This window comes from Lissotriton helveticus, chromosome 10 (assembly GCF_964261635.1).
Source record: "Lissotriton helveticus chromosome 10, aLisHel1.1, whole genome shotgun sequence".
Taxonomy (NCBI): Eukaryota; Metazoa; Chordata; class Amphibia; order Caudata; family Salamandridae; genus Lissotriton; species Lissotriton helveticus.
This window is the reverse complement of record NC_136071.1, coordinates 1,014,300,441-1,014,326,241: the sequence shown is the minus strand read 5'-3', so window position 1 is coordinate 1,014,326,241 and position 25,801 is coordinate 1,014,300,441. Positions and strand designations below refer to the sequence as shown.

The window sequence follows — 25,801 nt, the reverse complement described above, 5'->3', positions numbered from 1 at the left end:
GACCTCTGTTTTATCTACGTTGCACTGGAGGATGTTGCTCCGCATCCAGTGCAAGATGGCCCTCATTCCGTTGGATAAAGCCAGTTGTACCTGGGATGTGAATTTATCAAAAGGAAAGATCATCTGCATAGGAGATGGGGATGAACCCAAACGACCACATGAGGTTGGCCAAGGGAGCAACGTAGATGTTAAAAAGAGTAGGGCTCAAACATGAGCCCTGAGGTACTCCCTTGGTCATACCCAGTGGCTAAGACTGATATGAGCCTAGTTTGACAGTTTGGAAATGGTCCGTTAGAAAGCTCTTCATCCATGCCAGTGCTGAGTCTCTTAATCCAACTTCCTCCAGTCTTCTGAGGAAAACACTGTGGGAGATAGTGTTGAACGCCGCGGAGAGGTCCAACAGCACCAGAATCGCTGAATGACCCTTGTCTAGGCGTGTGCCCGGCCGTCCGATTAGCGCATGCGTGGAATTCGCCCGCACGGCGGGGTAATTCCAGCCGCGCCAATAGGGTTAAATGTGTGCAAACATGCACAGAATATTTACACAGACTTGTCTTCAAAACAAACCCAACAAACAGTAGCCGCAAGGAGTGAGTTAAAACGGCACAAATGTTATTTTTAAGCCGTAGATGGAGAAATTTCACAAAATACTGAAAAACGACAAAAGCAATGTGGAAAGGATTGTGCTCCAATTGTTAGTCTATTCAAATGACAAAAGTAATAATAATAAAAAGATCCGGCATTCAATTCAAACTGGCAAGGCACATGCAGTTTGTCTGAAAGTGGGTCTGTGTTCAGAGCATCAAATGCAGGCAGACGCTGTAAATAAACACTGTAAATGCCCACTGCGCAGATAAAACCCTTTAAACCGTAGTTCTAGAGAAGTGGATGGGAACAATAGTTTGTCACCGGGCACCTGATAAGAAAAGCACAGGAAAGGAACAACATGATGCAGGGAAACAGTGTGCTACAGCCAATAAAAACAGGGGAAATGTAAGTGGCAAGCAGAGGATCCGATGAAAAGAGATGAAAACAAGGGGGCGGGATGTAGGCCCATTTTAAGTATATATTTAATACAAAACATTTCACAAACACAGCACAAGCGCTGTGCAAGCGAACCGGAAACATATTCTAGAACCCTAACTTTCTCAGTAGGTTGTCTGAATGACCCCAGAAAGAGTACATACAGGCTTTAGAAGCTTGCCAAGCTGTCCTCCTGATGCTGGAGAGTCTCTGAAACAAGAATCTGGATTTGTCAGAAAATGCCTAGGACAAAGGAGGAGGGGTGAGTCGAACCAGCATACATTTCTAATGGATTACCCTGACTGTAAGAGGGAACTAAAAGGTTTGACAACATTAAAGAACATGTAAGATGTATGTGCCATGGACCTGGAACACTCGGCTTCTGACCGCCAGTTGGAGACCAGATCCAGAAGGAACAGCATTTGACTCCTGTGAAAAAATGGTTTATTAGTTGGGGTGGATTGGTGTCCACCACAGTAATAAAGTCACTATTTTGTTAGGTCCAGACGAAGGTTTCAGTAACTTAAACCTCAGCTCAATCCCTGGTATCTTTGGTACAGAGTAGATAGGCAGACCTTAAGGAAAATATGCAAGGCATTTAGAAATACTGAAACAGCAGAAAAGTCAAAAACATAACGCAATAAAAATCCCACTCCAAATTAGTAGAAACAAGTAAGATAAGCATAATGAAACCAAGATTACAAAAAATACAGTAAGGGGAACTGGAGACACAACATTTTTAAAATGTAAGTGAAGTTAGGGCAAAAAAAAGCATAACGTTTAATGGTAGTGGTCGCAGTAGACCAGGACCTAAATGCAATAGGAGGCAAACCGCAATGGAGTAGGTTTGGATACACCAAGTAGATTGACGTCACTAGGGCCTGGAAATAAGGGAAGTTCTAAAATGTTTCTAAGCCTAACTCACTATCTGAAAAGGACTTAGCTGTTTTTCTGAAGAAAAACTGTCGCTGCACAGGTCAAATGTGTTATTAAGTCTGAAACTGTTTAACTGCTCTGAAGCAAAAATGTTTCATACTTTTTTGGGTGTAAAAAAAAACCACAGAAATATACTTCCAATTCCTTCAGAACCTCAGGGGGACCACTGAGAGATTCCCAGGGTGTTAGGCAGAGGGCAACAACAAAGTCCAGCCCAGGTTCAGTTGAAAATGGTCCGCAGGGATACTTCACAGGAATGTATTTTCCACTTCTTTATGTTGCTGAAGCCACCCAGCGTATCGGCTCAATGATCCTAAGAGATCTATCTGTCTTTGGATTTGAAATGAAATAAGCCTAACCACTTCAGGCCCATCTCATAGGTCACACATGTAGCAGGTTTCCTCTGTCTGTTGTCCTTTTGCAAATCCAACATGTTCTCAGAAATGCTGGGTGAGGGTCTAGCTTAGCAGAGTTCACCGTCCTATGGGTGAGGGACAACCTAAGATACTCCTTGTTCTTCTGTGACCAATAGAGTAAAGGTTCCAAGGCCCTGACCTATCTATTTTGTAGCAGTCCATGTTTGCTTTACTGCAAACAGGTTCAAAATGCCACGTGTTAGTGTTTTTTTCAAGATGGCAGAAGTCCTCAACCACACTAAACGTACCCCCACATGCATCAACCTATTTAGGAAGTGCAAACGGTGCGAATCGGTAAATTCGGCCGTTTGCACTTCCTAAATACGTTTTTGGGATGCATGAAACAATTCGCTATTTTTTGCATTTCTTAAAAATGCAAATGCAATTAAGGAATCGCATTTGTGCAATTCCTTAAATGCAATGCATCAATTTGTAAAAAATAGCGAATTTTGAAATTGGAAGTGCAAATTAACACGAGGTTGACCCTCGTGTTAATTTGCGAAATTTTTTAAAAAAGCAAAAAAATGCATTTTTTAAACTTGCATGTTACAGACACACATGTCCTTAGGACATGTGTGTGTGAAACATGCACTTGAAAATACATTTCAGGGGTGCAGGTGACCCCCCTCTGCACCCTTGCAATGCATCAAAAAATTGCGAGTGCAAAAAAAAAATGCAAAACGGCATTGATTCCTATGGGCCTCTAGGCCCATAGGAATCAATGTAATGCCATTCCTTAATTGCGATTCGCAATTAAGGAATCGCAATTTCCGAAAATTAAGAAATCCTAAAAACTTTTAGGATTTCTTGATGCATAGGATTTTGCATTTCCTAAATAGCGATTCCTTAATTTTCGCTATTTAAGAAATGCAAAATCCTAGATTGATGCATGTGGGGGTTAGACTCTGAGGGCTGATACTGTGTGTGGGAAATATACTATGGTAGTGTCCTTCCACATCTAAAACAACAAACCAGATAGAAGCTAGCTCTGCACCCACACAAACCGAGAGACAGAAGTCTAATAAGATAAATGCAGGGTCCTTCAATAACCCGACGTGCATTGTACAAAAATTATCTTAGCATCTTATTTGCTCCCTTTGAAGGGTGCCAAACTTTTGCTTGGGCTTCAGGCAGACTTGAGATGCAGGTTTTGACACTGGGATGTCAACAGGAGGAGCACAGCCCCCACACTATATATTCTGTTGTGCTTAGAGAAGACATCTATGTTCATTCAGGTTAGCCTATTCTTTGTACAAGGGAGGAATTCACACATCATCCAAGGATGAACACTGTCTGGGGAGAGCCAATGCAAATTAGCCTCCTGAAAGTTCAGACAAGTAACAAGTAACTTTCTAAAAGCTAATTTTCCTTAATAGTTATTAGGAATCCATCTTTACCATTAAATTGGCTTCTAATAACTATTAAAAATAGTGGTTTAATTATTTTTCTACATGGTCCCTTACCAGAGTTAGCAGTAATCTGAACTTTAGTTTTCTACATTGGTTCGCTAGGTCGCCACAGTCAAAATAACATATTCAGATATGCCACTGTAGGGACATGTTAACATACATTTTTTACATGTCCCACTTTTAAATATCATACACCCTACCTAGTGGGGCTCCAAGGCCTAGATTGTGGTCGCTTACGAATATTTAAAAGGAAGGTTTATACCTGTCAAAAAGGGTTATTTTGTCTGTTTGGTTACAATGGTTGACCGGAAGCCATGTTTTCCTTGTCATATTATTGGATGGCGCTATAAGTGTTATAGTCCACAAATCACATCTAACTTTCTGTTCCATATAATATGGCATTATAGGGAAGTTTAACTCGCCAATCAGGCCTTTCGGGTAAATTTAATATGCCAATCAGGGATAAGCCAATTTCTAAATGTTTTGGCGGTCAGAGTACATGCACTGGACAGCAGTGCCCCACTGTGCAAAGTTTAAAAACCAGCAATAAACTTCAGCAAAAAAAATAAGGGAGCATTTTCTCACAGTACCTGTATTCAGGTTTGGAGTAGAGAGTTCAGGCCCGCCTTCATCATGATACAAAGATCGTGAGAGCAAGGGTGGTGCCTAAAAATGGATCTGATCCAGTTAATTCCAGTTTGGGATTTTCATTTCTAATTCCCAGTTTGTCTGGAGCATTTTTAAAAGTATCCAATCCTATATGACACTTTCAGAGGTTTCTGTTGAACACTACATGAGGGGGTACACCTGTTGGTTTGAGGGATTGTCCTTCTTCTTATGTCCCTTTCCCATTTTGGGTGGATCTGGCCAGACCCTGTACTTTTGCAGAGGATGTGTTTTTCAACGAAAGCCTAGGCTGGAGGTACAAACAAATAATATAAGTCTGCTTCGCCAGTGATTTAAAAACAGGTAAAGTAATGACTCGTTGGACTTAGTTGAGCTGGGAAAGACATTGTTACCTATTTCCAGGGACACTGGAATTAGGCGACAGGGGAGAACCAAACTACGCAGCAGGTTGACTAAATAAAGCAGCAAGAAAAGGAAAATGATGCAGCATAATGTAACACATTTTGTGAAATTATGACTAGATTTAGTTATTTGTACACATACTGTCTTGACAATAAGCAACTAAAATGTAACCAACCAACTTTTGTGAGGACCCTTTCACTGTGCACAGCTGTCAAATAGTGATGTGGGATATGGATCGGGTTCTTTGCCCTCTTCTGACATGCGGCGCTAATTACATTTTTCATAATCATAAATATGGAGATTATGAGGGAGTTGAGGCCAGAGGATCCTAGGAATGTATTGATATTCTTCAGGAAGTCCTTTGCCCCAGTGTCCTCTCCATTGTTTAATAGAGAACATAAATTATATGATTTGCAAAAGAAACAATAGTCTAGTGCCATGATAAATCATCTCCTTCGCCATTACCCAAAACCTTGAGCAAATATATTGTCTTACTCAACAATAGGGAAGCATATGAGATGCAATGAATGTGTGTGGGCGTGTGTGTTTCTGTGTGCATTAATAGCTCAGCCTTCGTTTTTATGTATTATTACTTCTTTCCTCTTTCTTCTTTCTGTCTCTTAGGGCCAGATGTAGGTAATCCTGATTTACCGATTCTAAAATACCGAATTTTACCGATTTGGTATTTTAGAATCGGTAAATGGGATGTAGGTATCCATTTGGTAAGTATTACCGAATCGGTAAGATTCGGTAAATACCAAATCGGTATTTAACGATTCGGTAATTCCCATTCATTCCTATGTGCCTGGAGGCCCATAGGAATGAATAGGAATTATCGAATCGGTAAATACCGATTCGGTAAAAGGGGGAACACATTGAAGGGTGGCAGGGTGTCACTTTGACACCCTGTTGCAACCCTGAGTTGTGTATGGCTGCACATGTGGCAGACATACATGCCCTAAGGGCATGTATGTCTGCCACATGGCACTGTAATAATTTGCAAAAAAATTGCTTCTTTTGGGGTTTTCGATATTTACCACCAACTTGTAGTTGGTGGTAAATAACGAATCCTAAAATGGGAAAAGCACTCATTTGAGTGCTCCCTACATTAAGGATTCGGTAATTTACCGAATCGGTATTTAAGAATTCGGTAATTTACTGATTCCTTAAATTACCAATTCTGTAAATTACCGAATCCTTAAATTAGGCCCCTACATCTGAAAAGCCTAATACCGGTCAGTAACGGCCGAAATCCGGTAATTTCGGTCGTTACTGACCGGTATTAGGCTTCCTACATCTGTCCCTTGGACATTCAATTAAAAAATCATGTACATATAATATAACAACTGACACGTTTTGTGATACAACATTGTTAATGCAAACAAAATATAAATTCAACTAATAAACAACCCTTCATTGTATACTTATGTGCCTTAATTTACAAAACTCATATGAAAAGTATACATCCCCAAACGTCCCATAGACTTTAATATAATCATTATTTACAGTGAAAAAATATAATACCCTTTCTCTCCAGTAGGTCAAGTTTGAGGACTGTCTGCATTATGATTTAATAGACCTAATTATGGAGAGGGCTAAGGCAGAATACAGTAGGGTAGAAAAGGCTCTACAAGGTCAATTATGTCTCTTTCAGGGTCCTGATGAAGCCTTGGATTCTGGTGTCATAAACTCTGAGTGATACAAACTTGCTAATCATAGCCTGCTGAAGTCCTCTTGTTTCCAGGATTACTTTGCAGTTTTTGCCCATTCAGGATCTCTTCATGTAGGATTTGTTACTTTTTTTTAGAGCTCAACATTCTGATGTGGTACAATGTTGTGAGCCACCATCAGGAAAACCACAGACACCTCCAAAAGAAGATACAGACAGTAGGTTCAACCTCTTCTGTAAGATCAGGTGTGTGCTGAAGTCTCTGGAGTCAAAGAACATCGTGTAGTATCATTATCTTTTGACATGTGACTGGGAGTAAGCATGCCCCAAGAAAGTTTTGCAAATTAAGTTCATCCAATGTTTGCAACACTTCTGTTTTTCATTGCCAAACAATCCCATAAGTAACTATTCTGAGGAATTCAAAGATAGAAGAACCTCCAGTGTTCTTGGTGCTGGCCTAATAAAATGAGAACCTTGTCTTCAACACTATCTAAAAACCAAGGGATGACAGGAGGCAATCTAGATACGGGGAGGCCATCATCAAAAGTAAGCCCACATGTACTATAACTGTGTTAATGCCTCTATTTTTAAGTCCTCTGCGCTTTCCCCTTCCCTTATATTCTTAGATAACTAAGGATAGATGTTCCAGTAATTAATTTTCTAATATTTCTTCCAGAGATAAACCAGGAAACCAATTGCTCTCAAACATTCTTTGAACTTTGCTGTGAGCTAGGAAAACCTAATTGGTGGCACTTGTAGGCTGAACCAGTCTCAGGCTTCAGACAGAGATGAACACATTTTTTAGACATATTCTTTGGATAATTTTCACCAAAATCCATATTCAGCAATTAATTGGATTTTTGATCCATATTACTTAAGATAATAGTGGTAATGCCTGCCTGCTGCATGTCAGTAAGCAGAATTGGCTACGGCCTGCGGCCCTGACCACAAGTTAAACATAACACATGTTCAACACAACACTGCCCGTACTGGGGCATCCTTACAAATTAATGTAAAAAAATGTAATTGATGTTTTAAATTAATGTCAATGCATGTGACGGGGACGATGCCCCTGCGCCCTAGGGAAGAAACTGAAGCTGGGGAGGATTAGCACTTTCCTCAGGCAATCAAGAGCGAACATTTACAGACATGTTGCACAGTTGATTTCTCTACCCTTTTCTCTAAGTCAACGTATGTAAAGTTGGTCTATATCACAGAGAAAGGCCTCATAAATCTACACACTAATATCTCAGTTTTGAAACTTGTAAGTGTAAGTACATGCCAACTACGTATTTGGCATGCCTCACTTTTACACATTATGCACTAAGACACTGAATTGTGGGCTCCTATGAACAACTTTGAAAGGATTCACATAATTTGAAAAGTGGGTAGTCTAATGCCTATTTTTACAATAACAGTGCTCAAATATTTGAAATTCTCTATTTCTGTAGAAAAATTAATTTGCAAAATGTACAGCATTGTAATACCTTACATCTAGTTTCACTACCACAAAAAGGTTTATGGCAACATTCTTAAGAGGATTCGTTTAATTCCAACATTGGTTCATGCTAATACAAGCTATGATATAGATACGGCTTTGGGTTGCAATTAAAGAAATCTCAAACATTGTATTTTCAATTTCCAGATAAATCTGAATAGTCTTGCCCATGATATATCTACAAAAACAGATGAGCCACTTTTATGCAATTCTGGACCTAATTTAGGTATCCACGAAACTTTAGTTTCATTTAGTTTATGTTTCAGATATCTATGACTAGGTGTAAGAGTACTTTGTGAAGTAGGTCCTTTCACACAATATTTCCAAGTTTAGCATTAAACGTTGTAATACATCTCACAATTCTATCATGAGATTAGTAAATATTAGGTTTGCCTTTTAACTGCTCTTGTCTATTTGTATGAATTCCTTTCTTGCCAGCTGCCTGCATATAAAGGATAGTTATATTACGTTATGAAATTGTATTAACCGAAAAAATACTATTAGGTTGTATCAAAGTCCCCTTAATCTTCATTGGGCATGTGGGGGCGATGCTCACATTTTTCCTTTCATTTGATACTGGAACCCCTTGAGAAATCCAAGTGAGGCAAACAATTTATGTGATCAAAAGAACACAAAGACATATGCATGAAAACATGTACACAATCCACAAGGAAGCAAGACTGTCCATTGTACATATGTAGGGAACGTTTTTTGCAGCAAATTGTTTTTAAACAAGACTCATTTAAAACATTTCATTAGAGAGTAGCATAGTATTAATGGGAATATGATTTTGCATTATAACAAGATTATCATAATTTAGACAATGTGGTTACTGTGTGGGTATTATTACCTTTAGCTTCAGAGCATACAGCCAAGAATCCATCATCTGTGAGTGTTTTGAAAAGTGGTCTAACTCCATAGGTGTCTCGTCCCAAAAAGACCTTTCTGTTTGCTGTGTCCAAAAGAATGAATGCAAATACACCATCGAGCATGGAGGCTGTTTGATCAATCCCCCCTTTATTGTAAAGATGAAGGATCACCTCACCATCTACCATCGTTTGATACTCAAATCCAAATTCCTTCTGCAGCTGCAGAGAAAATTGTCAGAATAGGCAAAGGTATTATTTTAAAACAGCAAGACATTTAGCAAATATAACATATAAAAAGATCAGAATGGGATCAAATGCTTTTTTTTTAAGGATTTACACTAAAGCAAGGTGCATTCTCTTAGTTCCAGTTGCATGCTTTATAGCTTGGTGGATCTGGCCGACACAGATTGCTGTACTGTTTCCTCTAGACCTTTTTTGAAGCTAATATTAAGTGTCATTCAGATTCCAGTACATCAGTCATGAAAACTACTCCTCATTAGGGTGACCATCACCCTCAAGGTCATCATGGGCACTGTATACAGTTCTGGAGTTTCATGTCATAACCTTAAGCATTATGGGTGTGGTAGTACCGTTTTACTTCAATCAAACTAATTAAAATAACATACCTGAAATTTTGAAGGTACGTACGTTCTATTAAAATTGCATAGGTACTTCAGGGCCTGGCTGACGGGTCACACAATGTACGACCGACAGCACGCTGAGCCAGTTCCCATTCCGAAGACACTTAGGACAACAAATATAAGACCTTTTCTAAGGCCTCAACTTCCTCAAGGCCCCGTCCGCAGCGTTGCTGAATCGCTAATGCAGCCCACAAACCAGGATGTCGGCCCTGGGACCTATCAGGCAACCAGGCAAAGTAAACTCCGACTCTAGTTCAGCCTCCGATTGGGCAGGGAGGCACCATTCTGGTTGTTCTTTCTTCCTCTGTCCTGAAGAGGCTCTGAGACTTAAAGGGCTGAGATGCGTCAACACCACCATCTGAGTCTGCATTTCTTAATTTGTGAATCTTACAAAAGATAACATTGCACCAGGATACAGAGAGCTAATTGGTCCTCCACAGGTGTTCTTGCTATAGACTACCTCTCTTATGGACCACACAATATATTAGGAAGCATGGCCATAGTAATCACAAACAACCGGAAGACTGAAGAAAGTTTCTAGTTGCTACACAAATCAAACAATCAGAATCTGTACAGCACAATATAATTCATCCCATTTTTTCTTGTCTGTTATTTTTGTATTACATATGAATAACTGTGTGTCATAAGTGTATGTTTAAGCATACTTCAGGTACCTGAACCCGAGTGACGATTACTATGCATGCTAAATAATCAAAATAAATAATGCTTTGTATAATTAAATGCATCACCAGTGAAATTAATTTGATAACAATTTATTCACTTATAATACCAGCTCTTCTGCTAATAAAGCTACCAGGGGGTGATCAAATGCAAAATTAAGTTTGTATTTTACTCATACTGACTAGAAGGAAGGGTCCCTACTAGGACAGGGTGTATACTACTGCCAACTAGACACCCACATTACTAGCATTGGAGGCCAGCAGTGAGGATAGGACTTGCATTTGTTTGTACTCGACCTACAGTGATTGGTGTGCACTACTATTGAGTGCATACCACTACACAACCACATACTGTGTTTTTTTCTTCTTTGGCTGTTTTTGCATTTTTGGGCATTGATATTGTGTGTTGAACTTCCGAAATTCAATGTGTCTAAGCCAGCTTCAGTTGTATCTTTGAACATTGGTTTTGAAGAGGATATGATAGATTCCTGCACTGTGCCACAGTTGAAGTCAATCTGCAAAAAGTTTAAAGTCCCAATGACAGGACCCCAGGAATGATAAGCTTCAAAGGGCGCTGGGGGCCTAGTTGGAAGCTAGAAATGCAACTGAGCATTCTGTAGAGCCTGTGGGGGAGGCTGAGGATTTAAACATGCAGCGGGATTGGCTGATTGCCAGAACCTGCCTGGCGGGATGGTGCCTGCAGGGCAGGCAGCATTGTCTCTTCAAAAGGATTGTCTCCAGAGAAACTGGAAGACAGAGAAAGTAGCAGAGTGCATGAGTTGGAGCTTGAGAAGCTCAGGATGGACCTGGAGAGGCATAAACTAGCAACGGAGGAAAAGGAAATGCTGTTGAAGCACGAAAGAGGGTTGAAGTAGCTACGAGTTTGGTCTAGTTCGAATGTTGGTGGCATGTCTTCAGTGCACACTGAAGGGAGGGTATATATACCCAAGGAAATGATTAGAGATTTCCTTAGAGGAGATGGCATTTGCCAATGGTTTAAAGCATTTGAGGTAGCACTGGTGTCCCACAGGGACCCTGAGAAAGATTGAGCAGTTGGGTTGTGGAGTCGCTTCACCACAGAGGAGAGGGAAACTTTGATAGCTTTGTCTGAGGAGGACAAGATGAGGTATCTCCCTATGAAGGAAGCCCCGATCAGGAGGTATGGGTTGACCCCAGAATTGCACAGACATAAGTTCAGGGCCTTCAAGAAACCTGAGTCACAGACATGAGTTGAATATGTTGCTATATTCTGCAGAGCATTGGATGGTTGTGTGAAGGGTCAGCACCAGGGTCCACAAGGGGTATGGGAGAGACTCAGCCAAGGTGGGATGGGTCCCCAGCAGAAGAGTGGGGGGGGGGGGGTCAAGGGTAGACAGAAGGAGTTCTCAAAAGTGCCCCAATCTAGTTCACAGGGTAAGGATTCCCATCCCCGCAGAGGGGGGTTCCCGTAAGTGTTATGCATGTGGTCAGGAGGATAACATGAGCGGGGCTCCAAGTGTCCCAAGGGGGCACCGACACCCACTGGTGTGCTGTCACGTGGGTTGGCCAGTGTAGAGCTAGGGGAGGAGTTGGTTCCAAGTGCAGGGTGGGATCCAGCTGAGATTACTCTTGTCTCACTAGGGAACAGTGAGATGGTCCAGGGAACCTCTCTGCCTGAAAACATTAAGAAATGCAGGCAGTGGGTGACCATCAATGGGCAGAGGGTAGAGGTTCCGCGAGACACTGGAGCCAGGGTGACATATGTCAGATGACAACTGGTGTCTGAAGAGTAGGTGATCCCCAATGTATTTCACCAAGTAGTTGCTGTAGACAACTGAGAGCGCCTGTTTAAGGTGGAGCAGGTTCCATTTGAATGAGGGAGGGTCTCAGTTCCCATGAAGATAGCTGTGAGTCCAACCATGCCTGTTGACGGCCTGTAAGAGAACAACCTGGAGAATTCCCCTTGGAAGGAGGTGGAACGACGGACACACTTAAGGATGGTGGGTCTGCCTGAGTGGGCGTGTGTGGCCACAAGGTCAATGGCAACCAATATTGGGTGATCAAGGGGACCTGGAGCCTGAAAGAGTGGCTCAAGTGCCTGCCAGAAAGAGAAGGGGCAGGAGGTGTGGGAAACCCGCCCAGAGGTTTCCACAGTCTGGGAGGGGGCAGATCTTGAGGGGATGCCCTGGAACCTACAGGGGAACAAGTGGCTGAACTGGGTGACTTGCCTGAACTGACCCATTGGCAGCAGCTGCAAACCAGGTGGCTGGTGATCAGTCTGGATCACATTGGATTTACTGGGAGAATGATCTCCTGAATAGCGAGCCTAAGGTTGCTGAGCCTGGGTCATCCCGTGTGCTGGTGGTACCCCAATACTTCAGAACCTTCCTATTGGAGCTGGCTGGCCTGCCTCTGGCAGGACATTTGGGGCAGTAAAAAACCTTTGAAAGGATTGTGACCCACTTATTCTGGTCCTAAATGCGTAGGCACTCTGATGCGCATTGTAGGTCTTGCCAAACTTGGCAGGCAAGTGGTAAGAGTGGGAGGAGATGCTAGGCCCCTCTCCAACCTTTCTCTATTGTCAACACCCCTTTTGAGCAGGTGAGAATTTATACTTTTGGGTCCCTGGATCCCAAGAAAGCCATGGGCAGCAGGTATATCCTGGTCTTGGTGGACCATGCCACCAGGTACCCGGAGGCCATCCCTCTGCGGACGACAGCTCACGTGGTGAGCAGAGCGTTGAGGAGGATCTTTTCCCATGTGGGTTTCCCCAAAGAAGTGGTGTCCAACTGAGGAACTAACTTCATATCCCCGTATATGAAATCTCTGTGGAAGGAGTGTGGTGAAACCTATAAGTTCATTCCTCCCTACCACCCCCAAAGTAACTGTTTGGTTGAGAGATTCAACCAAACCTTGAAAGGCATTATTGGGAGTCCGTCAGACTCCATGAAGTGTAACCTTACCTACTCTTTGCTTACAGGAAGCTACAGCAGAAGTCACTATGGCGAGCTTCGTTGAACTGCCATATGGGCAACATGTAAGTGGACCTCGTAGTCTGGAGAAAGAGGGCTATGAGAACGCTCTCATAAATCTCCCCAGGATGTATTTATCTACATGCTGGTCTTCCGAAACCAGACTGTGCGCTTCAGGAAACTCGCTCAGGAGAACCTGGAAGCACACCAGGAGGACATGAAACATTGGTCAGACCAGACAGCCACTCTGATAAGAGTTTCAGCCTAGCCAGAAAGTGTGTCATGGCCCCAGTAGAGCCTTGCACTCTTTAGGACAAATGGATAGGGCCTATTGAGATGGAGGAGTGCAAGAGCGACGTCACCAATCTGGTGAACTTGCAGACTTCCAGGAACCCTTTGAGGGTCCAGCAGGTGAACTGCCTCAAACTTCACTTTTAGAGGTCTGAAGTGAAGATGCTATTGGCGACAGATGAGGGAGTAGAAGAGGAAAGTGAGCCTCCTTCTGACCTCCTGTTTGTCTAGGAGTACGATGGGCCTGTAAAAGGTGTGGCCTTCTTCCCAACACTGACCCCAGAGCAGCACATTAACTGTCACCAGTTGTTGGGACAGTTTGCCTCACTGTTCTTCTTGACCCCCAGGAATCACCCATTGGCATTCCCGCAATGTGGATAATGGAGATAGTCCACCTGTAAAGCATAAGATTTACGGGTTGAGTGACAAGATCAAAGCCAGTATCAAGGAAGAGGTTTCCAAGATGGCACTTTGGGTGATCAAGCCCACCAGCAGTCCTTGGGCCAGCCTAGTGGTCTTGATAGCAAAGGCTGCTGATCCCGGTGCCACATCTGAACTTTGGTTTTGTGTGTATTAATGTGGACTCAATGCCATCACCAGGACTATCGTGCACCCCATCCTCAGAACTGATGAGCACATCGATCGGTTAGGAGCTGCCAAGTTCCTCAGCACTTTTGATCTAACATCTGGGTACTGGCAGATTGCCTTGACTAATGGGTGTACGTTCTCAACACCAGAGGGGCACTACCAGTTCTGGATAATGCCCTTGCGGTTGAAGTGCGCCCCTGCCACCTTTCAGAGGTTTGTCAGCCAGGTGCCTCCTACCTGGATGATATTGAAGTGTTCAGCTCCAGCTGGTAAGATCACTTGCAATAGCTTTGGAAAGTGCTAAAGGCTCTGCAGAAGACAGGCCTCACGATCAAGGCCAATAAGTGCTAGATTGGGCTGGGGTCTGTGTTGTACTTAGTGCACCAGGTAGGAACAGGCCAGGAGGCACCCCTACAACCTACGATTGGCACCATTATGGCTTAGGAGCCCCCTAAATCCCAGACAGAGTTGAGAGCCTTTTTAGGTCTATCAAGGTTTATCAAGGGCGATGGCACCATTGTTGCTACCTTGACTGAGCTGACTTCCAGGAAGCAGCCAAGAAAATTGATCTGGACTGATGCCTGCCTGACTGCTTTTGATACTTTGAAAGCTAAAATGTGCACGGTGCCCATGCTTAACGCACCCAACATCTCCCACAAATTTATGGTACAGACTATAGCTACAGAGCATGGTGTGGGAACAGTACTCTCACGGCTGAACAATGAGGGGCTGGACCTACCTGTAGCCTTTATTTGTAGGAGGTTACTTCCCAGGAAACAGAGAAGGAGTGCAACTGAGCGAGAAGCTTTTTCTGTGGCCTGTGCACTGAAGAAGCTAAGACCCTACTTGTCTGAGACTCGCTTCCGGGTTCAAACAGACCACAGTCCCCTCAGATGGTTAATGCAGATGGAGGGAGAGAACCCAAAGCTGTTGAGTTGGTGGTCCATTTCCCTATAAAGGAAGGACTTAACGGTGGAAACCGCCCTGGTACAGGACATGCCAATGCTGATGGTCTGTCCAGATCCTTCCGCCTTAGTGATGAGATTTCCCAGGAAGGTGGGTAGTTTTCCCCACTTTTCAGCTGGAAGGGATATGTGTAAGGCCTGGCATCCTTGGTGTGATTTCCCCAGACTTTTTGTCCTTGCCGCCCGTGTGCTGGACTTTGTTTTTACTAGTTTGGGTGCTCTGGGCACTTTGCCACTGCTATACAGAGCCAAAGTGCAAGTTCTCCCTGTGTACACTGTCATTCTGATTGGTTCTCCATGATTGGCATATTTGATTTACTGGTAAGTCTCTGGTACAGTGCACTGTCTGCGCCCAGGTCCTGCAAATCAAATGCTACTAGTGGGCCTGCAGCACTGATTGTGCCACCCACAGAAGTAACCGTTCAAAGGTGTCTCAGACCTGCCACTGCAGTGTCTACGTGTGCAGTTTTTAACTGACCTGCCATCCTTGCCAGTGCCCCCACTTGCCAGGTCCTAGCCTTCCCTTTTATTACATGTAAGTCACCCCTAAGGTAGGCCCAAGGTAGCTCAGTGGGCAGGGTGCACCGTATGTGAAAGGTAGGTCATGTACTGCTGGGTGATACATGTCCTGCTAGTGAAGTACTGAGCATTTCGTTTTTCACTATTGAAAGGCTCTCTGTCCCATAGGTTAACATTGTAGCTGCCTTCTAATATCTTACAAGTGTGAATTTCCATCCGGACAAGATAGAAAAATTGAGTTTAGGCTCACTGAACTCAGAATTTAATAACATACCTTTTAGTGAAGGTGTTTTTTAATTGTGTGTTTGAAAACACCAGTTGTAGAAAGTGGGCATTTTCTTGCTTTGCCATTCTGTGTGCCTCTGCCCGTTTGTGAATTTACTGTCTGAGTTTGGAGTGATAGAGGCTGGGGATATGCATTTACTCTAGACAGTCACAAGGGGGGTTGCAGTGTGTCCTGCTTTTCCTGGGTGACTCATAGTCCAGCTGAATAGACCTTTCTGCATTTAGAGTGGTGGGAGGAGTTTTCACCAGCACCTGAATAGGCTGTGGCTTATCTTCACAATGCTGTCACCACCTCCCATAGTGAAATTGGACCAGGGAGGAGAGAACTGGTTTTTACTGAGCTCAGAGACTCTTGAAACAAACACTAAAAAGAGAAAATGGGGTATAACTATAAGACCAATAACCCCAGATCTTTTGATTACTTCTGAATAAAGAGGACCCTCTGCCAAGGAGAAGTGCTAAAGAGCTGTGAGGAGGAGTAATGCCCCTTTGCTGTGTGTTGCTTAGCTGGGTGGGCTTGTTGTTTCAACCCGAAAGACGACAAAGACTGAACTTTGCTGTGAATCCTGCTTGAGAAAATCTCCATGAGTTTCAAGTAGAGCTTGTGACCTGTTCTGAAATCTCAGGGACACAAAGACTTCACTTGCAGCATCCCTGAAATCCACTTCTGGGAGTTCTGACCTGCTTGTAGTGTCAGCCTAGTTCTTGACAACTGGAGGTGGGTGAGCACAGCACTGACCACAACAACACTGCAGCCCTGATGCCTGCTGACTCTTTCCCTGCATTGACACCGTCATTGAGGCCACTGCCTGCACCTGAGCCAAGGGCACCATCATGGAGTGCATGAAACACCGCCCGACGCCAGCGCCTAAAGCACACCATCGCGGAGTCGATAATGGACGTAAGGAACCAATGTGCCTATGCTGCGTCACCCACCCTGCACAGTAAGGAACCGAAGCCTCACCTCCCTTGCAACAGTAAGGAATCAACGCCTCACCTCCCCGGCGTAGCAGTAAGGATACTGACTCCTCACCCAACGCCTCACCTCCCCTGTGGCAGTAAGGAGCCCACACTGCCTAGCACAGGCACCACCGCATCACCTCCCTGCCGCAGTTGTTTGGATTATTACAAAAGGTACTGTTCCTCTCGGAGTCCATGCGATTCCATGGTCGGACCATGCACCTTGCGGTCGGCGCCGTACTTTGGAATTTGTACCTGTCAGGATGCCCCAGTTGGAGCTATTGTCTTCTGAGAGCTATATTTTTGCAAGGAACCTTTTACAAGTGCTATTTTGATATTGGTATGTTGGATTTATGTCATTCTGGTCTTGTTTGGTTTAGATAAAAATACTTTCTTTTTTCTAAGCTGGTGTGGTGTCCATTTGTGGTGTGTTCACTGAGTTCCTGTGGGTTACATACAAATGCTTTACACATTGTGTCTGTAGTTTAACCTGACTGCTCTGCGTCAAGCTACCGGAGGGTGAGCACAAGCAAACGTAGGTGTGTACTTTGCTCATCTTGACTAGAAGTAAAGGTCCCTACTTGGACAGGGTGTACACCACTGCCAGCTAGGGACCCCCATTTTTAACTCCATAAGCCTGTAATCTTAAATACTTGCATCAAATAAATTATTACAATCATCATCTTTACCACACATTCACAAAAAATGGGAATCAACAGTAACATTGTTAGAGAATGAATACAATATTTCAGACACTCAAGCAATGATGTAATCACATTGCCAGTTATCTGCCGAAAAATAAGGCTCATTCAATATAATGGTTGGATATGAAAATCTATCACCGTAATAAATATTCATTCAAAAAAGATAACCAATATCAATTCAACTTTTAAAACTGCAAGACATGCAATGCTACTGCCCACTATCTTCTCATAAATTAAGATAATATCAGCTAATCTTATTTGCAACTCCAAGTTTTTGAGCAGAATCAGAGATGCCATTGACTTCCAAACCTATTTTTCTTTTGATAAATGATTATATCTATTGTAAGCTGTACAGAGAATCATTTAAAAATCAAATAATAATACAGTTAACAGTCCTGTTTCTAAGGTGGAGTATGCCATTAAAGTTCTATATACACTTGTGTGACCAAATATACATACAATTGTATTTCCACAGTGCTCTGTGCGTAATTTGTCTCTATGGTCACACTTTACCAATGCATTCTAGCCAGCACGTGTTTCGTCTTGTGAATTTTAACATTGTTGGCTAAACAGTATCTGTGTACTATATTACATCACCCTGTAATAATAAGGAGGAGTGCCTGCTCGGCTCGTGCCTTGACTATTCAAGCTTGCTAGCTTTTAGAACCCCTTTCAGAGGGCCTTTGGACAACAGGAGCTACTATGTCCAACCATGGGGTTTGAGGCCTTTTACTCTTGCTGTCCCAGAGCCCGATCTACTAGGGGTCCTGAGCATCTGTGCAAAGTACCCCTTGAGCACATGACTTTCAGTAGTAGTGTGACTCAAGCAGTCCAAGGCTTCTCAGAATAGAGGTAGATGAAGGGGATGAACACAGGGTCCAACTTAAAATATGTTCAATAGCAGCAATAAATGATTGTCCAGTCAAACACTTGCTCTTATGAGAAAAAGAGTATTAATAAACAAACACAAAGTAAAATACAGCATACACAAATAATACACCCAGTTCTCCTAAAGTCCTAAAGTCAATACTCTAGTATTAGATAGGCAGGCCACAGAATCCCAATTTCATCTCTGTTTCTGTGGTGGTTAATCTCCATTCACGATAGGCGGCATTCAAGTTAGGTCCCACTAGAAGTCTGAGACATAGGCGTCCCACTCAGAGTCTTCAAAAGAGTTTCAGCATCAATGGCGTTGCAAGGCAGAACTAGTTCCTCTGGGCCCTTTTGCCCTATGATCTGCTCCCACTTGGGTTGCTCTACCGAAGTCTCTGGCAGCGTTCCACACTTGGACATCACTGAGGTCTGCAGAAGCTGCCAACGGTGAGTAGCGCTCTGGGCTTTGCAGTGGCAGCAGCTGGTCATCCGCTGCATTCCCTCTGATGACACAGTAAGTTCCTTCAATCTCTCTCACATGTTGGGGGACGCTTGCTCAGGTTCCGATGCTTCAGTCGGGGCATTGGGCACTTGCAGGTCACCACAGTGGCCTTCCCTCTTAGCATCAGCAAAACAAGGTGACGACCCTTGCTCTTCACAACAGCTGCTCTTCCAGCATCGAGGGTCACCAGCTTACTCCTCACACAGGCTATGGCACGATAGACAGAACAGTAATGCACTCTTCACAAAAGTCGCCTCTGGCATACGGTTTGCCGACTTTACCCCGTAGACGGGCTATGCCCCGACAGGCATGGCAGTAATGCACTCTTCATGGTGCTCCTTTCTGGCATACAGGGTACTGACTATACTCGCTAAAAACCTGATTGGCATGGCAGTAATGTACTCTTAATGGCAGCCTCCTCTGGCAAACAGGAATGCCAACTTTACTCCGTACATGGGCTACTGCCTGATTGGCCTGGTAGGAATGCACCCTTCACAGTGGCTCCCTTTGACATGTAAGGTCGCACATCGGTGCAACACCAGTTAACTTAACAACAGCCCGCCTCTGGCATCTGAGGTTGCCAACTTAAGTCTGTATGCGGGCAACAACCAGATCAGTGCAGAAGCTGCTTCCTCACATCTTGCAATGCGGATTCGCTCTGTAAGGTTCTTCCACTTGTCAGTACTCCCTTCAAGCGCTCTCTTCTTCATCACAAGGCATAGTAGTCTTGGCAAGCAGACAGGCACTAGAGCAAACCAGCTGGAATTTGTGAAGGAGAGGAGAGGAGGAAACGAACAGGAGGAGACTACAGCTCTCAGCTCCCCTTGTGTCCAGGTCGCGCATAAAGCGCCTTCGCAGACCCGCGGCGCGTGTAGCCGCAAAGCAGCTGGAATTCGTGAAGGAGAGGAGGAATGGGGCAGAAGGGGACTACAGCTCCCAGCTCCCCTTGCATCCAGGTCACGCAAAAAGCGCATTCGTAGACCCGTGGCGCATGTACCCGCGAAGCAGATGGAATTTGTGAAGGAGAGGACAGGAGGAAACAGGCAGGAGGAGACTACAGCTCCCAGCTCACCTTGCGTCCAGGTCGCTCATAAAGTGCCTTTGCAGACCCGCGGTGCGAGATGCGCACGGGGATTCGCGCGGAGACGGGCCAAGGGCAGGCCCGTCAGAGCCCAGAGGAGGTTGGGCAGGGTCCCCCCTCTGAAATCGGTGTCCTTAATCAAGGTACTGTGCACAATTATTATTTTATCCTGTTACTGTGTTCAATCTCATAGCCCCACCTCAGGATGAGCAAGCGTAAGGGTCTGAATGACCGTTTGGGAGATGGAATTGCAGAAACTCTTGATTGCTTTTTAACTAGGGCGACGTCAGTCTTAGCACACAAAATTGAACTGACGGAACGCCGCCTAAGATTTTCCTTGGGGGGGGTGAGACGTCTCTTACCGCCCCTAAGTAACCTCCCTTACTAGTTCAGGAAGTAGTAACGGAAACATTTACGGGAACGCTACCTGGCCAGCCAGCACTGACAAGCCAGACGAAAGGAATATCCACTAGGGTTGAGGGCACGAAAAAGTCTATGGGAGCTAACACCGAACACCCAGGCAAGAGAAAAAGTGGAGGTGGCCCACAGAGTCAGAAACCAGCAAAAGCCCCTAGACCACCCAAAGCAAGGGGGAGCGGTGTTGAAGCGGCAGTCGTGCAAGGTGGAGAAAGCACCTCGGAAAATCCCACACCAACCGTGAGCCCCTTGATAAACGAGGACAAGTGGCAGAGACTAGAAACTTTGGTTGCCACTATGTTGCATCGAATTTCATTAAAATTAAACCGAATTAAGAGACGTTAAGAGGCTTAGAAGCCCAAGCCACACAAAAAGCCCATGTATTAGATACATTGTCCGCTAGGAATGGATCAAGAACTGGCCAACTGGCCAAGAGATTGAAACTCTAATTCAAATACAGTCACACAGAATAGATTTGACCACGAACTGTCCAAACAATGGGCCCGCATCTACTGACTTGGCCAATCCTCTAAACCCTAACTCTGATACCCATATGAGTATAACCCCTGGCATAACTGCTCGTAGACAGGAATACATGCAACACTCCAATGAAGTGGAGGATACAACAAACCACCAAACTCACCACCCCAACATAGCTTCCACTTGTCAGGGTGGAATCAAGCTTGGGCCGGGTGGACAATCAGAGCATCAAATGGTTCGAAAGGCTGAATATTGGTCCAATGGTGACTGGAACACAGATTCTACACCTACCCCCGGCAGCCGCACCTTTGGTACTGGTGCAAGGGAACGTACCACCACTGAGGGAGGGCCAACCAGAATCCACAGTCCAACTGATGTCTAAAGCCCTACATTGGATGACGCAAAACTGAACAAGATAGGGGGCAGCGGCAGGAGCCTCCCAAGTCATTTGATTATGGCTGGAAGGGTAGCTTGGGTAGGCCCAGCAAGGAAAGAAATGTTGGGAGATTGAGTAGTTCTAAATTTAAAAAATGTATTTGTCGCTGGACACCTCCTAGATTATTTAGGTAAAGTTTCCCCCAAGAGTTCCCAGATTATTGTGTTACCGCTGGGTTACTTTTACAGACCCTTTCTCCCGCTAGTCCTAGGAAGTAATCTATACCAGAAAGAGGGTCAGGGGTGGAAGAACTCAGGGGGTTTTTTTGGGACACCAGGCATAAGCCTGGAGAATAGATTTGCCCCTCTGTCTGACCTAGAAGCATGCGACTGACTACATCCACCAGCCTTAAATTCTCTAGCTAACTGCGAGAATCATGTTATTTTGGCCCCTGCTACTACAGAGAGCCCTACAGTCAACTAAACCACAAGGAGGAGGGGGGGAATTAAAATGGTGCTCAAGATAGCCTTGTCGAACGTGGCCGGTATCGCCCCAAAATTCAGTGACAATAATTGGCTGAAAGTTTAGCAGGAACACAACATTGCATGTTTCCAGGAGACATGGTCTATGGATCCAATATTCACAAATGGCTACCGTTCATTTCAAACCCTAGCTAAACCCTCTGCTTCAGGGGGGGCCAAGGGGGGTATTTTGACTCTGATTCCAAATAACTTTCCAGGAAAGGTAATAAAGTTTGAATCCCCAAATTCAAATTTCCATATCCTCACACTTGAGGTACAACAGGAAGGCATGTGGCTTTTAATTAATACCTGTAATAATGAGTTTGGCTTAAATATGTACTCTATTTTTGGTGAGGTTGATAAGATTTTGGAAAACTCCATAGGCAATACTAAGAATGAGGCACCCAACATCATTTGGCTGGGAGATTTTAACATACATCCCTGCAAACATAATGTAGCCCCTGTATGTGGATTAGAGGATTTGGGGGGAAATCTCATATATCATTTCACCCACAATGAATACGGCAACTTCTTAAACAGGATATTAAACTCCCAAAACATGGTAATGACCTGTGATCTAGAACCTCCAACAGGTAACTCGGAGGGAAACTTCCAGAGAAATGGGCTAGAGTCAACTATTGACTATATATTATGTACCACCCCTATCAGTATAAGGGCCACTAGGCTGGGAAATCAATTCACAATTTTTTGTGACCATGCCTTTCTATCCCTCCAGATAAAGGTATCTACAGGGGACTCCCCCTGCATCGAGAATATCGGTACTCCAATTGTGGCAAGGAGAAATGGAATACAATTAAATTGTGCCCATATTGATAAACCTAAGATGACTTCAGAAATCATATTGAGTACACAGAGTAATATTTCAATATGTTTAGAACCAGATGCCAGAAGCACGGGAAATGGTGACCGCCTTCTGTGGCGTTTTAGAGAAGGTAAAACTGGCCCTCACACTCACAAAAGCGTTAAATACAGTGACTGGCTGTGGCTGGTTTGACTCTGCGTGCACTAAGGCAAGGAAGGCTTTGATGCACACCCTGAAAATTAGACCCAGAATCCCAGAACAAATAAAGGCATTACGGGCTGTATATAAGCTAGCTCGAAGAAATAGAGAAAAAGGCTATTGAGTAGATTTGGGCGGACCTTGCTCAGGCAGACAGAACTGGTAATAGCCGTGATTTTTGGAAGATAGTGAATGCACCACACTTTAGAAATCTCAGAGATCCCACATTACACAAAAATGTAAACGAAGAAGCGTGGGTCGCCCATTTTGAAAACATCTTTGCCGAAAGTACTCACCCCCGAACACCACTTTTGAACATGGAATCAAACCCTCATGCGCCACTCTCCTTCTCAGTTGGTGAAGTGAAGAAAAGTCTGATTTCATGTAGTTCAGGTAAAGCCCCAGGACCGGTTGGTGTACCAATTGATTTTTTCCAAGAAACACCGGACCTATGGGCACCCATATTAGAGAATGTCCTGAACAGTATAGCCCTGGCAGGTCCCCCCCCTTCATTGTCTGCGGGTGTCATTTGTTCCAATCTACAAAAAAGGGGACAGGGCTAATCCCAAAAATTATAGACCAATTTCCCTGCTGGACACTACAGCGAAGCTCATGGGCCGGCTCCTCCTCTCCAAGTTAGAGGGGTGGGCCAAGGAAAACAACATCTTAATCCATGCCCAGTATGGGTTCCAGCAGGGAAGCGGAACTGTGGACCAGTGCTTGAATTTAGCACTGATTACAGAAAAATATACCAGAATGAAGAAAGGAAAGATCTAAATGCCTTTCATGCACCTGTCGGCAGCATTCGACTGTGTGGTCCATGTAAAGTTATGGAAAATAATAGAGGAGATGGGGTTCGACCCAGCTATAATAAACTTCATAAGAACTTTGAATCCTGGACACCTGGACGCCTGAATTTACCGGTGGGGAACTGCACCTGGGACGCTGCTGCCCCCTGCCTCCTGGACGGGAGCCCCTTCGCCACATCTTGCCGCACCCGCTTCGCGAAGCCCGGGCCAAGGGCCAAGGGCGGGCCCGTTTAAGCCCGTTCAAGACCGGCAGAGGCCCGGACGGGCCACCCCACTAACATCTCAAAAATCTTCGTTTCGTGAGTACTGTGGATTTAATTACTTGTTATATTTAAAAAAAAAAAAAACTCACTTACAGACTGTCCCATGAACAATGCCACCAAGGAGGTTAAAGGGAAAACTGACACTGCCGCATTCACAGGAGCAATGGACCAATTTATTAAAAAGATGAACTCTGTTGTTGACGAAAGTATTGTCATTATGGAGAGACGGGTTTCCCAGGAACTGGCCTTTGCAAGACGATCTTCACTAGGCCAAATAACCAACGCACAAACTCCTGTTTCCTCGGGTAGAGTTGTATCTAATGGGGGAGTTAATGTTTCACCAATCTTAGAAATTATCTCATTGCAGGAAACTAATAGTGATACACCAAATGTTACAGATGGGAGCTCCTCTACTGTTTCAGAATCACTCTTATTTTCACCCAACGTTGTCAAGGTGCATAACACAAGACAACAGAAAGGAGCTAATACAGGGACTATTCCCAAGGTGAAATCGGGCCCATCAATTACACATGGTGGAAGGAAGGGAAAAAAAAAGGGTTCTAAAAATACAGCGATAAGCCCTGGTATCATGGAAATACCTGCTGTCAGTGATAGTATAAATGTGGAGCATGACACATTAGACAATGGGGTCCCGATACAACCGACAGGGGGCCACTTAACTACAGGGGTTACGGAAGGAATTGTGAACACTGAGACAAACATTATTTTTGGCACATTGAAACTCTTATTACGTCCACTCGAGGAGAGGTTGAGTAAGGTAGAGACCTATCTAAAAACGGATTGAGAGGGATATTAAGGGAATTGTAGAATCCTCCCTAAAGAATGTCAAACCTAGTGTATCCCATACGCTACCGAAGGCCAATGTCGTTAAAACTGCAGAGGCATCAGTGGTACCGAAGAACCCACCAGTACTAAAAACTACTGAGAGGATTCATAAGGCAGCAAAAGAGAAGGATGTATTGGATCCCAAAACAAGTAAGCCAAACAAAAATAGTGTACCACAGGATAGCAATGGTAAAAATTATAGTCCAGAAAGCATTACAAAGACCATTAATCTCCCCCCAGAGGTTTGCCCATTTGTGGTTATTCTGGCTGGAGTGCCGGAATTGGACAAACATGAGGTAGAATCTGCTGGATCCCTATGGAACAGGGTGGTCCAATGGCTGGATGTTAATAGACCACTACCCTAGTATATGATGGGTAGAATTCTTAATATCAGGCGAGTACCCTGGGTGGGGCAGTTGGCAAAAAATATAAATGGGGATTGCATAGTAATAAACTTTGACAATCCTAGAGTAGTGAAACACATTTGCAACTGGAGGTACCCCAATTTGGGCACCACTATTCGTCCTTTTCAGCTGACCTATTTCTACCCACCAGGCCACTTTTCATCCAGGGCAGATGGTTGGACAATGGTGCAGCGAAATGGTAGGGGGCTACGTGGCGATGGCTGGCTAAAGCCGCCTCTACATCTAGATTATATTTCCACCAACAATCGCTTCAATTGCTTAGATGCAGTTGATTGACTGCAAGATACCCCTGCCCCTCCTGTTCTACTGCTACCATGTCAGGGGACTGTAGTACAGGTACCCGAATATTTTAGAGTGCCCGATCTAAAAGAGGTAGGAATTGGGGACACTAATGGAGCAGTATGTCCTAGTACAAATCGGGCACCTGACCTAAAGGGGATAACTGTTACTACAGACCAGTCCCCAAGTGGAGGTATAGTAGAAGAGGTCACGGCTTTAAAGATAGAAACTCCACTTTTGAGTAGTAGAGGCACAAATGAAGGGTTGAGTATAGTTAGATTGGTCTCATGGAATGTAGCAGGAGTGAGTACTAAAAGAAGTGACCCTGAATGTAATAATTACATGAATACCTTTGATATCTGCGTTTTGCAGGAAACTTGGGCTACAAACCAAATACACAGAGTTGGATATAAAACATATCAGATAAATGCGGTTCCATCAACCAGAGGACGGGCCTCAGGTGGTTTATTAATAT

The 25,801-nt window shown here is 44.1% G+C and overlaps 1 protein-coding gene across 2 annotated transcripts in view; it reads right to left on the bottom strand.

The window, feature by feature from the left end:
- The window catches only part of ASNS (asparagine synthetase (glutamine-hydrolyzing)), a 552,217-nt gene that overhangs the window by 277,925 nt on the left and 248,491 nt on the right, over positions 1-25,801 (bottom strand). For both annotated transcript variants that reach the window (XM_078663713.1, XM_078663714.1), the window contains exon 3: positions 8,831-9,068. In XM_078663713.1, the coding sequence (XP_078519839.1) occupies positions 8,831-9,068 (238 nt within the window). The remainder of the gene's footprint in view (positions 1-8,830; positions 9,069-25,801) is intronic.